The 16192-nt window shown below is 43.3% G+C and overlaps 1 protein-coding gene across 2 annotated transcripts in view; it reads right to left on the bottom strand.

The window, feature by feature from the left end:
* Window positions 1-16192, bottom strand: part of LOC126236190 (Golgi-specific brefeldin A-resistance guanine nucleotide exchange factor 1) — a 321970-nt gene that overhangs the window by 274259 nt on the left and 31519 nt on the right. For both annotated transcript variants that reach the window (XM_049945293.1, XM_049945291.1), the window contains exons 4-5: window positions 12189-12307; window positions 12002-12110 (exon numbers count right to left, since the gene is read on the bottom strand). In XM_049945293.1, coding sequence (XP_049801250.1) covers window positions 12002-12110; window positions 12189-12307 — 228 coding nt within the window. The remainder of the gene's footprint in view (window positions 1-12001; window positions 12111-12188; window positions 12308-16192) is intronic.

The raw sequence follows: 16192 nt of genomic DNA, 5'->3' as shown, positions 1-16192 counted from the left end.
ACCCAAGTATTGGTCATGTGAGCAAGATTTTAAATAGGCATAGAGACGAGATCTAAAGATCTGTTGGTCAGTGTTGTTTGTCTAGGTAAGGTCTTTTGTTGGTGTGGTATTGAAGTGGTAAGGTGGAAGGTACTGTGTGGCCACAGAGCCGCTCAGATTTAAGTGGTGTAGTATGGACTCAGAAATACTTAAACATTCACTAATTCAGGACTCAGTAATTGAATAATTCCGACCACAGTAAAATTTGCTTAAATGTTTGTTTACAATTGTTAAACTTTTTGATCATCACTGTAGGTTTTTGAGAATTTGTTGCTCAACCAAGCATTTAATCCGTAAGTGCTACTGACTGCTAAATGCTCATCTTGCACTACCAATTAATCATTCAGTGGTATTTTGAGTCAATATTATGTTGAACACATGAATTTAGACTTTCTCGGCGAATCTTGATGATGAAGTCTTCCCGGATTATCAGGTGAATCGAGGTGTCATAATGCGGCAACATTTCAACAAGTTTCCTACTTGTCATCTTCAGGCAAAGTTTCGAGTTCATGTCTTGTCCTCATCTGCATTGGCAGTGCCAGTTGCGTGCTTCCAGAAGGGTTACCATGGCCCAAGGTGGAAGTGGAGGGGGGGGAGGGGGGGGGGAGGAAAGTCGCAGCACATTGTTGGTGGGGCTCCCTGTATGCTGGCAGGTCCAGGCATCGCTTCCTGGTGGAGCCTGTCCATTCCATCTAATGCCTTTTGCCTTTGCGGTTTTGCATTGGAGAGTTCTTGTCATTTTTTGTTCAATTGACTAACTTATGAAATAGTCAAACACCCTGTGCAGCTACTGAAGCCTCTCATGGATCATAGTCCTCACCATGTCAAAAACCCATTGGAGGTCATGAAGATACTTTGAGGGACACTACTGAACTGGTCAGCTTTGATTTCACATCCCTCTTCACACAGGTACCTCTTGAGGACTCCTTGACATTACTAAGGGGCCACGTCGACAAAGACACAGTGGAACTGTTCCACCATGCACTCACAACCACATACTTCCAATGTGGTGGTAAATTCTACCAACAGTTACATGGAGAGGCCATGGGTTCTCCCCCTGGCACCATGTATCGCAAATCTACAAATGAAACAGTTTGATGAAACAGCTCTCGAAATGGAATGCCTGAAACCAAAGGTGTTCTACTGCTACTTGGACGACATGTTCATGATTTGACAGCATGGTGAAGAAACTCTACAACAATTACTTAAACAACTCAATGATGTACATGACAATATTAAATTCATCATGGAGGTGGAAGAAAACTGATGTCGGTCTTTCCTCAACATCATGATAAAGAAGATGACTGATGGCACATTAGGTCATTCTGTTAACAGGAAGAAGACACACATCCACCTATACCTTAACACCAATAGCTGCGACCATCCAGCACAATGCAAATCTGTGCACAACACCTTGGAGAGCAGAGCACGACGCATGTGCGACCAAGAGAATCTAACTTCCAATTTGGGTGTTGAGAAAAACCTTTCGTGAGAACGGATATTCTGAGATACAAAAGATGCACTGTCCTACCAAGAAAGGAGGAAGAAGAAGACATAAGCGAAGAAGACACTAAGCGCTTTATGTTCCTTCCATATGCTGGGCCACCCATGGTAAAGATTGCAAGAATAGTAGAAGAGAGCAACATTAAAATCATCTTTCGCTCATTGGCCAAAATCAAGAATATGCTGGGCTCAGTGAAGGATAAACTACAAATACCGACACCTTGAGTCTACAGCATCAGTTGCGAGTGTGGCAAACAACACATCAGCCAGATGCAGCAATGTATATTGCAGTGTTGCTCAGAGCATGTAGTGACGAACATTTGCCCAGGCCAAATGGAGAAACCTGCAGTGGCAGATCACAACCTCAATGTAAATCCAATGTTTGTTTTCAAACAAACAAACAAAGCTGGTATGCAGGGGAACTAGTTCTGGGATTTGATTCTTAAAGAGTCTGTGGAGATACAAATCTATGATAACCTTGTCAACTGAGATAGTGGTTTTCAACAAAAATACAGACAAGAACACTCCAATGCAAAAACGGTGAATGCAGCAGATGGAATGGACAGGCTGCACCAGGATGCAATGCCCGGCCTTGACACCTCTTTTGCAGGCACACGATTGGCACTGCCAACACAGACAACGCACAGAAGTCTGCGGCCCAGCAGCTGTAAAGACCCAGACAGGACATGAACCTGACATTTTGCCTGAAGATTACAAATATGAAACATGTTGAAATGTTGCCACAACCTGACACCTTGACTCAGTTGATAAACTGAGAAGACTTCATTAATATTATGTTGAGTTAACGATCTGTGTAAGGCCATCATTCAGATACAAATCTGTGTGCGAGTATTTGAATAAAGATATTGTCAAGAATAACCTATCTGTTGTAAACTAGGTTATTATGGGATCTTTTCTTAAATGTTTTCCATTTAATGTTCATTATTCCTATATTTATTTACTTTATTATTTCACTAATTGTGGTGCTTCAAGAATAATCCATGCTTCTGTAAGGCTTAAAGCAACAACAAGTGGGCCTGGTGATGAGATGATTAATGCAGTTATCCTGAGTATCACCTGGTTGAAGAGGAAAAAGTGTATCCATTATTGTTTTGACCTCCAGACCCTGGATCAGAAAGAATGGTATGAGGCCTACAGTGTTTTGCTTCACTGTGTTGTATGTGAATGTCACAATGGGCAGTATCGTATCCCAATCTCTCTGTTTGGCATCAACATACACTGAGACAATATTTGCCATTGTCTTACTGAGGCATTCTGTGAGCCCACTTGTCTGTGGGAAGTAGGCAATGTTCATCCTGTGGATGATATTACGATGTAAAATTACCTTTGATCAGTCTCTACTAGAAAACTTTTCCATTATCAGAGATCTCACAGAATGTGCTGTACTTCAAAATGATGTCTTCTACAAAGAAATCTGCAATCTCCAGAATTTCTGCAGTCAGCACAGCTTTGGTGACAGTGTAGTGGGTGAGATAGTCAGTTCAGATTATTAACCATCGATTCTCATTTGCAACTTGAGTGAACCTCCCAAAGAGATCAATTCCAATTTGGTGGAATGGCAGTGCTGCAGATGTAACTGGAACGAGATGCTTTAGAGATAACTGCAGCATGTACTTCCACTGCTGGCATTCCTTAAAGTAATTCACATAGTGTATAATGGATCACAGGAGACCTAACCAGTAATGTCTGTGTCTGATTCCGTCTAGAGTTTTCACGAATTCTAGGTGACCAGATGTTGGAATGTTATAGAAATACTTCAGAATAGCTGGCTGTAGATGAGCTAGGATGAAGTGTGACTGTTTCCGTACAATTGGATAATAGTTCCTTTTGTACAATATTCCCTTTATTAACTCCAAATTCCTCTTTGTTCAATGATTTGCAGTTTTCAACAGTCTGTGATCTTCCCTCCATTTAGCAGCAATGCAATTTATTGCTGCACTGACAGATTTCATCCATACTGCTGTGTTCTTCCCACAGATTCTTTGTAAGGCAATTGCACTTTTGTTTGTGTCTACTTTTGTGAACCGTTGTGAAATTTCACTTCTGAACCCTCAGTCAAACCGACATTCTTCACGTTAGTCAGCCGGCGTAGAGAATGGTGGTCGCTCATAACAGTTTATGGTCTTCCAAAAAAAATACAGCAAAAACTTGCTTATGACCCAAACAATAGCAGGGCACTCTTTCTCGATTAGAGAGTAGTTCATCTCACAGACTTGGAGAGTACTGGGAAGCCTAAGCTATCATCTTTTCAGCACATTCCTGAATTTGCACTAGAACTGCAGCCAAATAGTAAGTGCTAGCATCAGGATGAAGTGCTGTCTCGGCATTCTCATCTCACACAATAGGGAAGATGTTAGTGCCTCCTTAAGGGTAGAGAAAGATCTTTCTTGTACATTTTCCCAGGAAAATTCTGTGTCTTCCTGCAGTAGTTCTTGCAAGGAGTGTGCCTTGGTACACAAGTCCTTTATGAAACGCTTATGGTATGAGCACATTCTGAGAGAACTTCTCGCATCATCAGTGTGCCAAGTCAGACAGTCGGTGACAGCTATTGTTTTCTTTGGGTTGGGACAGACTCCATTGCCATACACTAGGTGACCAAGATTTCTTAGGACAAAACAGGCACTTTCTTAGATTCATGCAGCAGCCTGCAGTCTGAACACACTTCAACATGGCTGTCAGGTGTCTTAGAAGTTCTTCAGATGTCTTCGGAGACATGAGTGTCATCCAGATCACAAAGGCGTATCATCCATTTAAGATGTCAAAGCAGGTTGTCCATAATATGTGCAAAGGTGGCTGGAGCTTTACACAGTCCAAATGACATATCTATGAACCCTCAAACTGTCTGGTGTTATGAAGGCAATCTTTTCCCTGCCAACCACATCAACCTCAATTTGTCGGTGGCTTATTTGCATATCCACAGCTGAGAAATATATTGTCTATGCTGTCAATGCGTGTGATTTTGGCCAGTCATCGGTAGTCAGAACAGAAATGTTTAATTCTATCCTACTTCCCGAAGACCATGGGAGAAGACCAAGAACTCAAGGTTTAGTAGTGGCATCTTGCAGCATCATCTTCACTTCTCCTGCAATACAGTTATTAAGCCAGCGACAATCTACATGACATTGGCTAATCAGTGGATGATCCCCGGTGCTGATACAGTGTTTTACCATGGGCCAGTTGCCCTGTCTTTTCTCCACTCTGGATCCAAAAATTGGTGCAGAACTGCTAACACTCACCGACATTGTTCCCCAGTCAGGCCAGATTCCATTTGCAGTTTGAAAGTAGCTACCTCCCCTGCATTGTCTGTAGTGGTACAGAAGCACAGTTCTTCATTGCTAGAACTAAGTGCCCTTCCCAGATCGTTTCAGCTGTCCCCATGCTTGCACCTTTATGACGAGTTGTGGCTGCTTGTGACAATTACTGATCAAAAGTTCTCCTTCACCATCAACAATGTTTATGATCATCACTGGTATGTAGACAAATTTTTGAGCCTGAGTAGCTTTTCGCAATCAACAGAAGCTTGTTAACCAAGCATCTCGACTTATGACTGGAACTTGTTTCATTAGTGATGGAGGGATAATACAACCTTCAATGGCAAACAACCACACTGAGCAAACTTTTGTTATATATGTGCTTGTTGGAATAGCTCCATCTATCTCAAGCTCTGACCTTCCACTGTCTATGAATGCTTGCAATTCCAGCAAGAAGTTCTGTCCAAGAATAACATTAAGACAACTTTCTGCAAAAAAGACAAATTCAAAAGACTGCATTCTGTCATTGATAATTGTTCTTGTAGATAATGTTCCTGTTGGCTGGATGTATTTCCCATATTTTACTTTCAGCACAATCATTTCCATATTATGCAACAGTCTTCTTTATCTGACTACTATAAGCACCTGACATTACAGAAAGCAAAGTCCAAATTGGCTAGCACCCAGGCATGTTGGATGTTTATGAAGTCAATGATATTTACTGAAGTCTCCGATCGTCATCCATGGAGGCTTTTCATCTGTGGCTGCCTCACCTCCATAGAAGGTCACTTCATTTTATTTTCCTGAATTCAATGGCTAGACAAGCAGATGGTACCTCTGAACAGTGAAAAGAAACTATTATGGCATGTTTGGTAGCGACCTCGACCAGGGTACGGCGATGGGCTTCATCTCTCAAGCTGATTATAATCAACTAGTGTCAACAGAACTGTTGTGATGGCTGATATCTGGCAGCATAGCAGTCATTGAAACCTAGCCTTCTGTCTCTGCAGTAACACACAACATGCCCAGAGCATTACCTGCTGGCATATGAGAGAGGAGAGGTAGTGGCTGTCTTCCACACCTGCCATAGGCACCACATCCAGGCATCTTTTAGTACATGATGGTGATTCAAATTCCTTGCCTAGCCCAAGTATCAATATGGAGAACATATCAGAGATGTTCAGGATACATACGACAGCTGCAGATTGCACCTGCACAAGGCGGCAAAACTGTGGCAAGCACATTATTTAGCGCTGCCTCATGACACGTGTGCCGCTAAGTACGGAAGCCCAGGTCACCCCAGTTAGTCTCTCTATAATCTCTATAGCTTTCAGTAATGTTTCATTGGATAATAAAGTCTTGGCCTTGCCTGATTTACATTTGTGATCTGGATTGTTCCCCGGACTGTTATACGGTTAAGACAACATTGCTACACCCAGGATTTGCTATGGTTATCCAATCACTTTGTGAACTATGCTTTCATTGACCTCAGGAACCGCTTGTTAATTCTGACTGTCTCTGCTTTACAACCAATGCAAGTGATCATAAACTGTGTTCTACCTACGCAAAGTAGAATAGGAAACTGGCAATTATTTCAGTGAAGCACGGATTCTGTGTCTAAAGTTTGGGCAGCTACAGCTCCAATAACAAAGACAACAGCAAGAAAAACATTGGGATTTCCAGCAGCAGCATCAACAGTGGCAACAGCAAGAAAAACATTGGGAATTCTAACAGCAACAGCAGTCTTGGCTGTTTCAAGTGCTGCAAAACCAACAACAGTCAGCAGCTGCCGTTTCCTCAGCTCCCCCTCACCATCTGCCCGCTTCAATGAGGCAAACAAGAGTTGGGAGATATATTTATGTCACTTCATTTTACAGTGCAAGGTGAATCAACTAACTGACCCTGAATATCAGTTTGTGCTCTTACTGTCTTTTTAATAGTAAACTGTATGAAATGGTGCAATACTTAGGCCCACTCTCATGTACTAGTAGTGTGACTTTTTCTGATGTTTGTGGTTTGCTGACTGACTATTAATGTCACCAAACTCACATCACTGCAACAAGTGTAATTAGTGTGTTAGTAATGTAAGCAATCCTATGCAGCATGGGCTACTGAATTACAGCACTTGACATGCAAGTGTGATTTTTTTTTCTGTAAACGCAGTGATGCATCATATGTGGACTCCTTAATCCACCATTGCTGTTACCCATCTCACTACCTGATAGAAATACTAGTATGAAGGCTTCAGAGGTATCTGAACCAACTCTGATTGGTACGTTAGAAATTGCTACAGATCACGAAGTATGTGTGTCAGAGCACACTGTGTTTCACAATTCCTCTGGTCTCAACATTGTTAAGAGTACCAGTCGCCATTGTGCTCTACTATCAACTGATGACTTCCATTCAACATCATCAACCAATTTACCAAGCATCCATTCATCTGGTAGTGCTGCAACCTGGGATTCAGTAGTCACCAATCACCCAACCTCATTATCGGTAGATGCACATAAACAAAAATGTTGGCATGTTCCAAAGTGAGCGGAGGCTCATGGAATGTTCTGCTCTCTCTTATTGTCAAAGGACCTCACAAAGGTTCACACCGTCAAATTGTGTTCAGATTGCGGCCCAAAGCATCAATGGTGTCACTGTCCTTTCCGTGACATTAGTTTTGCATGCTGCAAACTGGAGCACCTCACAAGTATCTGCCACAGCCAGAGTGCATCAAAAACTTCTCCTGTCAGCACCCTACACACTATCTTGCCAGTGCTCTTGGCAGCAGCATATGGGATGCAGTGTATCATGTTGCAACTGGACATTAATTCGATGGTGGCAAGTTCCAATTGGACAGAGGCTTGGTCATGTAAGTGATTACTGAGGACATGTACCCATGCACTGGCTCCCCGCAGCTGTGGTCTCCTCAGTGCAAAGTGGTGACATACAATGGTTAGTCGATCCTGCTGCAGGGTAAGATCGTAATATAAGCTAAGTATAAAAATGCTGCCTGGTACCTAATCTTGTCAGTAGTCATCTCTTGGATAACAACTAACATTTTTTGTTTAGATGCTTTTGTTCTTGGTTTTTAAATTCAGGACCATGTTAATCTACTTTCAACTGTGATCACATTCATGGAACTTTATTTGTTGTGTGTGCAATTTAAGCAGCTATCTGAACCTATATTAGACTACACAACAGGGTTCCAGATTCAAGTATCCTTAAAGCAGAATTAGTAAGGTTACTATGTATGTGTATGTGACATCTCTGGTACCATCTAGCCAGAGGGCTATGCCCATGGTTAGAGGTAAGAAACCTATTGTATCACTTTACATTTGAGGTGATTGCAAGTCTAGCTTTAATGCTCAAGAAATTGTTGGTCTGTATCTACTTCCAAGGCTGGAGGAATTTTTGGCTAAACTGGCTGGGAGGAAAAGCTAAATTGGCTGGGAGCAATCATTTTTCACAGATATATCTAATTGATGCCTACTTTTAACTGTCTGTAGGCATCAGACAAAACAGTTTTTAGTTATTAATATGCCATTCAGCATATATTGTTATAACAGGTTGCCATTTGGAATTAGAAGAGCTTCCATAATATTTCAGAGATACCTTGAGCAACTCATCCAATGCATCCCAACTATGTCAATTGCTTAAATGATCTGTTAGTTACCAGACCCAAGTAGGAGCAGCTACTGCTCTACCTACAGGCTTTTGGGCAGCTCCAAGCCCATGGTCTGAATTGTAGTTTCTTTGAGCCAAGTGTCAAGTGCTTGGGACACATTAAGTAAATATGGGCTCCCACCCACACAGACCACCTGGATACAATAACCAAATTACCACCTTCTAAGAATTTCACAGAACTACAGACGTCACTCACTCAGCAAAGTAAATTATTGTGCAAAGTTTATTCCCAAAGCAGTCCGTATTTTCCATCTGCTCGACTGCACATAAAAAGGTGTTAAATTAGTGTTGTCAGGGGCATGCCAGAAGGCCTTTATGCAACTTATAAAGTATGTTTTTAATGCTTGCCACTGATGCATCAGATTGGGGTTTGGTGCCATACTATCCCACAAATATGCCGACAACACGTCATAACCACTGCATTTGCACCTCAAACATTAAATGCAGTTAAGAGGAATTATTCAACCATCAAGAAAGAAGTGTTGGCTACTGTATATAGCATCCAGACATTTCATGTACATCTTTATGGTACTAAGTTTCACCTGGTCACTTATCACAAACCATTTTGCTGCTCAGTCCCCATTTGAAAATTCCTAATAAAACAAAGCAGCAGCTGGAATGGTGTTCTTAATTATATATACCTATGAGTTCCATTATCAGTCAACCACACAGCACTCCAAAGCTGATGCACTTTTTCACTTGCCATGGGGCCTAGATGCCGGATTTGATAGGCACACGGTGCTGTGCTTTGCCTCAGATGCAAATCAGCGACACACCCTTGATTTTTCGATTACAATGCATTAAGTAGCAGCAGACAGGGAGAGTTATCCACTCCTACTTAGAGTGTTGCCAGCTACACAGTAGGGTTGGCCACAGGGCTTCCCTAAGGATACTGACCCGGAATAGCACACAATTTTTCTTTACAGCGCAAGCTAACATCACTGAGATCATTTTGTTAGTTATGGATGACACAAAGCTGGGTCATAGTTCATCCCACACTCCATGCCCACATACTGAAGCTCATCCACACAACACTTTGAGGAATGCACAGAATGCAAGCAATAGCACAGCATCATGTGTACTGACCTGAGGTTGATGCCACCGAATGCACCATCTGTAACTGCCATGCCTGCATTCGCAATTGGTCAGCCCCGGCAAAGCATTCCTACCCTTGGCCACACACTGACCACCCCTGGTAAAGGGCGCACGTTGATTTTGCCAGTCCATTCTGGGGAGCAACGTGGTTGCTAGTTGTCAATGCCCTGTTTAACTTTCCATGTGTTGCTCAGATTGCTAAACTACTACAGCAGTTACAATCCATGCCCTGTCCATCAGATCTGCAATGAAGGGGACACCTCCCATCCTAGTTTCTGAAAACAGCCATCAGTTTATGGCATCTGCATTTCCGGATTTTTGTCAACACAGTGGCATTGAGCACCCAACAACTGCCCCTCACAAACCCACATCCGATTCAGAAGCTGCGTGGATGGTCAAAACATTCAAGATGTAGATGTGCAATATTCTGATGGTAGCTGAATCTGGGTACACACTCAACTGCTTCCTCAGAACCTTCCAGTCCATCCCTGTAAAAGGATATAGCCAGCCAAAATGTTACATAAGAATAGGCACCACATCCTGTTTGACCTGCTATGCCTACTACCCACACACAGAGTCATGTAACTGTGTGGGCTCGTAACTTTGGCCAGGGTCCCGTTTTGACCCAAAACATCGTCGTCAGCAAAAGGAGGTGGCAGGTATTTGAGACCGCGGCCAGTCAAGAGCAGCTGATTCGACATCAGAATCAGCTCCATCAACAAGATGAGACACTGCCCCCCCCCCCCTTTCCCTTCCACCACCAACTCAGCATGACCTGCACAACTACTCTAGGACAAGCCAGCACACCAGCCTGCCTCTTACCGCTACAACTTCTGCCCTCATGTTCAGTACCAACAGGAAATCGACAATCACTATTGGTGGGAGCCAATGGAGGTGGGAACCACTTCTGCCCACTATACAGCTTCTAGCTCCCATCCTTCACCACCCATGAAACTCCCCTCTCACACTCCACAGAGGTTAAATATTTTCAGACCTGGGTTCCCTTGGAGGCTGAACTGTTGGTCCTATCACCGCCACATCCAGCACCCACTCCCCAGCAGAAAGGCCCAAGCTACATCCCAGACACTGTTGATCAGCCAGGACTCAAAGATGCCATCTTCCAACGCAGCCGAACACAATGAGGACCTACAGTGGTAGTCTTTGGCAGGGATTCCTGCATCTCCCTCTCCTCGTGCTCAGTGAATTCAGCAAAGGCCACTCCATTTATGGCCCTACACACTGATTAAAAGGGAGAGGGCTTTAGTATTTCCCTCATAGATTGAGTATCAATAATAAGAGCACATCAGAAGTACTCTGGCTATGTACAACTGCTGCGGCTTCTAGATGCATGAGGCACAAAATGTATTGTTATATTGATACAGTCAATTATTGTCTCAAAATGGTTACTGTACTGTACACAGTAAATAATGCTGTATTCACTGTTGGCACTAGAAGTGATGGTAGACAGCATCCTTCAGGCAAACGCCAAACACAAACCCTTCTACTGGACGCCATAGGGTAGAATGTGATTCACCAACCCAAATCATTCTTTACACCACCAGAAGCATAGAAATGTGTGGCTTATGGAGAGCTGATCAACCAATGTACCCCACCCTTTTAAACTCCCTACACACAGTCACTGTGCCTGCTGGACCGCTGGTAGCACTTTGGAAACTCCCAAGTGATTCCTTCCGCTGATTTCATATGTTTTTTTATTTTTTTTTTTACAGCCTAGCTCTGGAATGGTTGACAGTGCCTGTCTGTCAGTTCAAGAGGTTCACCTGGTCTTGATTTAGACGTGGTTCTCCCTACATGTTTCCACTTCATAATCACATCACAAACAGTCAATCTGGGTAGATTTAGAAGGTTGAAATGTCCCTCGTGGATTTGTCACTCATGTGACATCCTATGATTAGTCCATTTTCTAAGTTGCTGATCCTTTCTGCTGTTACTGCTTCTCTACTGATAACATTATACTCCCCCAAAATATATATCTTTCTCGCCCATATTTTTGGACTACAACCATTAGCAATTAGGAAACAAAGCAGGTGAATAAAAGTGTGTCAGAAGTGGCAAAACACAATGTACAAAACCAGTTATCACAGGTTTATTTCTTGGGATACAGGCAGACCTTGTCATCCAAATGAAAGTTTGTTACATAACACCACATTACTGATTTGTCCTTCCTCAACACACTAACTCTCCAACTTTTGTATGTAACTTGGTATCTCCAATGTACACTCATTTACCCATTGTGATCAGCAAATGGTGAACAACGCTTTTAGTTATTGCAAATACAACAAAAGAGATTAATATGTGTGTGTATACTAGTTCAGAAAGTCTCAATTTCGAACCCAGGAAATGTGGCCCAAGTTGTATGTATTACTAAATAAAAGAAACCATTAAGCATTACTTACCACTCAGCCTTGATTCAAAACATATCCTAAAACAGCTCATTAAAATTTCGCATACACTGTCATTGCTAAGCATGATTCCCTCAGGTGAAAACATCAGTGTTCGTAGTACCTAGAATAACATGTAACTGCATTAGTATATAAGGACATAATATTGCTTTAATTTATAAATAATACCACAATACATCACCTGCAGTATGACAAGAAGCACAACACCGTCACTATCTTGGTCAGTGCCCATAAATCTCGCATGTGTAACAGCATCAGCAATGTTTTGCACAGTAGTGGGTACTGATTTCCCTCCTGGGTCTGAAAAATATTCAAAGTATGACAATCAGTCTTCCTTTTTCCTAAATACTTTAAGCTTTAAACTACTCATATACATAGAAAATGTCACTTAGTTTTCATTTCACACAAAACAGAAATGTTACATCATGTTGACTTCTCACTTAACAGACTGCTGCAAATGTTATCTGTGCAACACTGTACAATAAATATGATGAGTGTGTGTAACATGCCACAAATACAGAAATGCAAAGTCAGATGTGTCCTATAAACGTTCGTGCCACTACTATTGGAGCCTCCTGGCCTCTGCATTCCACCACTGAGAGACCTGCGAGAAGCTCTGTATCTTACAGAAGCTAACTTTTAACGACTATTCAGCTTTCCATGTAAGCATAATGGCCTATGCTATCAGTAAGAATTAATAACTGTGTTCAAAGGTGTGCGCGAGCGAGCGAGAGAGAGAGAGAGAGAGAGAGAGAGAGAGAGAGAGAGAGAGAGAAAGTGTGTGTGTGTGTGTGTGTGTGTGTGTGTGTGTGTGTGTGTGTGTGTAGAGGGGAGGGGAGATTTCAATCCTTTCGATAAAAATAAATTTACATACAAAGATTGATCGTTTTGTTTTGTTTTAGTGCACAAAAACAACTAGGGTCGTACACGCCTGTATCAGAACTGTAGAATACAAAGACAAAGAGAGGAGTTAAAAAGAACAACATATTAATCCTAATCATCAGAAGATAAGACAGCTAACAATGGAGATGTGGAGACAGGTCTATAAAATACGGCATAGAGAAACAGAGGTCCTGAACTAAACATTAAATGGCCTTCACCATATTGGTACAACATATAAAAAGTAAAACACAGTCAACAGCCCACATGTTTTTCGCTAAAACAACTGATAACTTAGAAGGTAAACACAAACGAGAACGCAAATGGTTAAAAAGGGGCATTCCGTCAGGAAATGGCAGACTGTCAAAGGCTGAGCGCAATGAGCACAAAGTGGTGGGAGAGCACCACTTAACAAATGGTGATGGCAAAAAAGACAATGCCCAATGCACAACCTAGCTAAAATGTTCTCCTCCAAGCGAGAGTTCTGAGAGGAGGTCGTCCATGTCACTTGGAGAGGCTTAATAACCCAAAGCTTGTTCCCATGAAGGGAGGACCAGTGGTGATGACAAAGTGGCACCACCTATTGACAAACGGCAACATGGATCATTGGAGGGAATGTAAGAACTAGCGGGCTGAGGTAAGAGGACTGCAGCCTTGGCAGCAGCATCAGCAACCTCATTTCCTGTCAGCTCACAAAGGCTTTGAAGGACACAGAGTCAGAGCAGATGATGCAATTGAAAAGCCTGTGTCGCCAGATGTGCTGTGTGGCCTGATACAGGGCCAAGAGCTCTGCTGTAAATAATGCGCAGTGTTCCGGAAGGCAATAGCAAAAAACATTGGTGGCAGCGAAGAAGGCACACCTGACACCACAGTCAGTTCAAGAGCCATCAGTGTACACAAAAGTACTATCGTGAAGTTCCATGCTAAGCTGGTGAAACTTCCGGCGATAGAGCAAGCCTGGAGTAGTGTCCTTGTGAAGCAAATGAAGGCCAAGGTGAACACGGGCCACCGCATGAAGCCAAGGTGATGAAAGGTTCACACCTACCAGGAAAGCTGCAGGTAGTGTAAAGTTAAGCTACCAGAGCAAGAGCCGAAAGCAAACTCCAGAAGTTAACAGAGAAGTGGGGCGCGCCCCGTACTGGCGATCAAAGGAGTCATCTAAGAAGGATGCATAGGATGGATGGCCATGCACGACAGTCAAACAGAATGCATATCTGCTGAGGGGAAAGTCACAGCAGTAGGACCTCAGTAGTTCGGCAGTGTCCACATACGGACTCTCAACCGGGATAGTGAAAAGACGTCAGGGGCCAAATGGATGCCACAATGGTGGATAGTACTGAGACAGTGTAAGAGGAACGGACATGTAGATGCATAAACAAAACACCCATAGTCTAGATTCAAACAGACAAGGGACTGGTACAAACAGAGAAGGACGGTTCAATCTGCTCGCCAGATAGTTCCACTGAGGACACACAGGACATTGAGGGACCACATACAGCAGGCTGGCAGGTAAGACATGTTGGAGGACCAAGAAAGTTGCCCATCAGGCACGAGTCCCAAGAATTTTGTAGTTTGAACGAACGGAAGAGCAACAGGCCCAAGATCTAAAGATGGTGCATGAAACCAATTGTGCCACCAGAAATTCCTACAAATCGTTTTGTCAGTGGAAAAACGAAAGCCACTGTCAATGCTCCATGAGTGAAGATGATCAAGACATTGCTGAAGATGCTGCTCAATGAGCAAGTCCGTGACAACTGCAACAGGTAGCAAAATCGTCAACAAAAAGGGAGCCGGAGATACCCAGTGCAAGACAGGCCATTATAAAGTTAATGGCGATAGTGACACTTAGGACATAATTCTTGTAAAGAATACAGAGGATACCAGTCCTCCACCAGGTGTCGTAGGCTTTCTCCAGATCCAAAAACACAGCCACAGTCTGGGATTTCTGCAGAAAACCATTCATGACATGGGTGGACAAAGTGACGAGATGGTCAATGCAGAACGGTGTGCCCAAAATCCACATTGTGCGGCTGTCAGTAAATTGCGAGACTCAAGCCATCACACCAGTCGGAATGATTCATACGTTCCATCACCTTGCAAACACAGCTGGTGAGAGAAATGGGGTGTTAGCTACAAGGAAGGTGTTTGTCCTTACCGGGCTTAGGTATGGGTATGACAGTGGCTGCACACCAGCATCTAGGATATGTGCACTCTGCCCAGATGTGGTTGTATGTACGAAGGAGAAAGCAAAACAATGGTGCTGCAACATCTGATTGTGAACATCGTCTGGCACTGTGGGAGAGGACTGGGATGAAGTGAGAGCATGATCTAGCTCCCTCTAAGTCCCGAAGAATGCAACAACACTGTGCATGCAACTGTTTATAATGAATGCAGTTTGCCATCGTAAGATGATGGTTAAAAATGCGGAGAGCATGTTTCCGCACATGAATTGCATTGCAGCACACCTCGGTCCACCGAATCACGGTGACACAGCGTTGTAAAAAGGACATGTGAGGAACGAACCGAGACACAGCACGGTAAAGAGAAAGTGTGAGGAATAGAATGTTCTGCAGCAGTAAGGATAACGTTTGTAAAATATTCTACCTGGTCATCACAACTGGCGAAATGATGTTCTTTGAGGTCACCAGGGAGGAGTAAAGCCTCCAGTCAGCTATAACAAGCTGCCACTTGGGGTGGGCAAGGAGTCAGCAAATAGATAGCACACGCAAAACCTCGCTCGAGTATGTTTCGGAGAGAATGGAACATTCGAGACAATGGGCAAGCTGGGCAGTGCAGAAGGATAGGTTCAAATGGCAATAGGAGTGCTGGAGTCGAAGAAACATGAGTGCTCCTGTGTTATGGTAGAGGAGGTTAAATTGATTGAGAAGGTCAGCCAGGAGGACACCTCTCTGACAGGCTCTGGGAGAACCCCATAGGGGACGGTGCGCGTTGGTGTCACTGAGCAGCAGAAAGGGGTTAGGTAGCTGCCCAATAAGCTGGAGGAAGTCCACCCTGGTGACATCGAATGACGGAGGGATGTAAACTATACAAAGGGAAAAGGTCACGTGAGGAAGGGAAAGGCAAACTGCAACAGCTTGAAGGCAGGTAGTCAGGGATATGGGTTGACTATGAACATCACCCCGTATGAACAGCATGACTGCCCCATGAGATGGAACGCTGTCCTCGGAGGGAAGGTCAAAACGGATGGCGAAGAAATGCGGGAGCTCAAAGTGGTCGTCAGGACACAATTTTGCTTCCTGGAGGCAGAGAACAAGTGGATACTGCGATTCTAAGCAGCTGTACATC

This window comes from Schistocerca nitens, chromosome 2, assembly GCF_023898315.1.
Source record: "Schistocerca nitens isolate TAMUIC-IGC-003100 chromosome 2, iqSchNite1.1, whole genome shotgun sequence".
Lineage (NCBI taxonomy): Eukaryota > Metazoa > Arthropoda > Insecta > Orthoptera > Acrididae > Schistocerca > Schistocerca nitens.
This window is presented reverse-complemented; position numbering and strand designations above follow the sequence as displayed.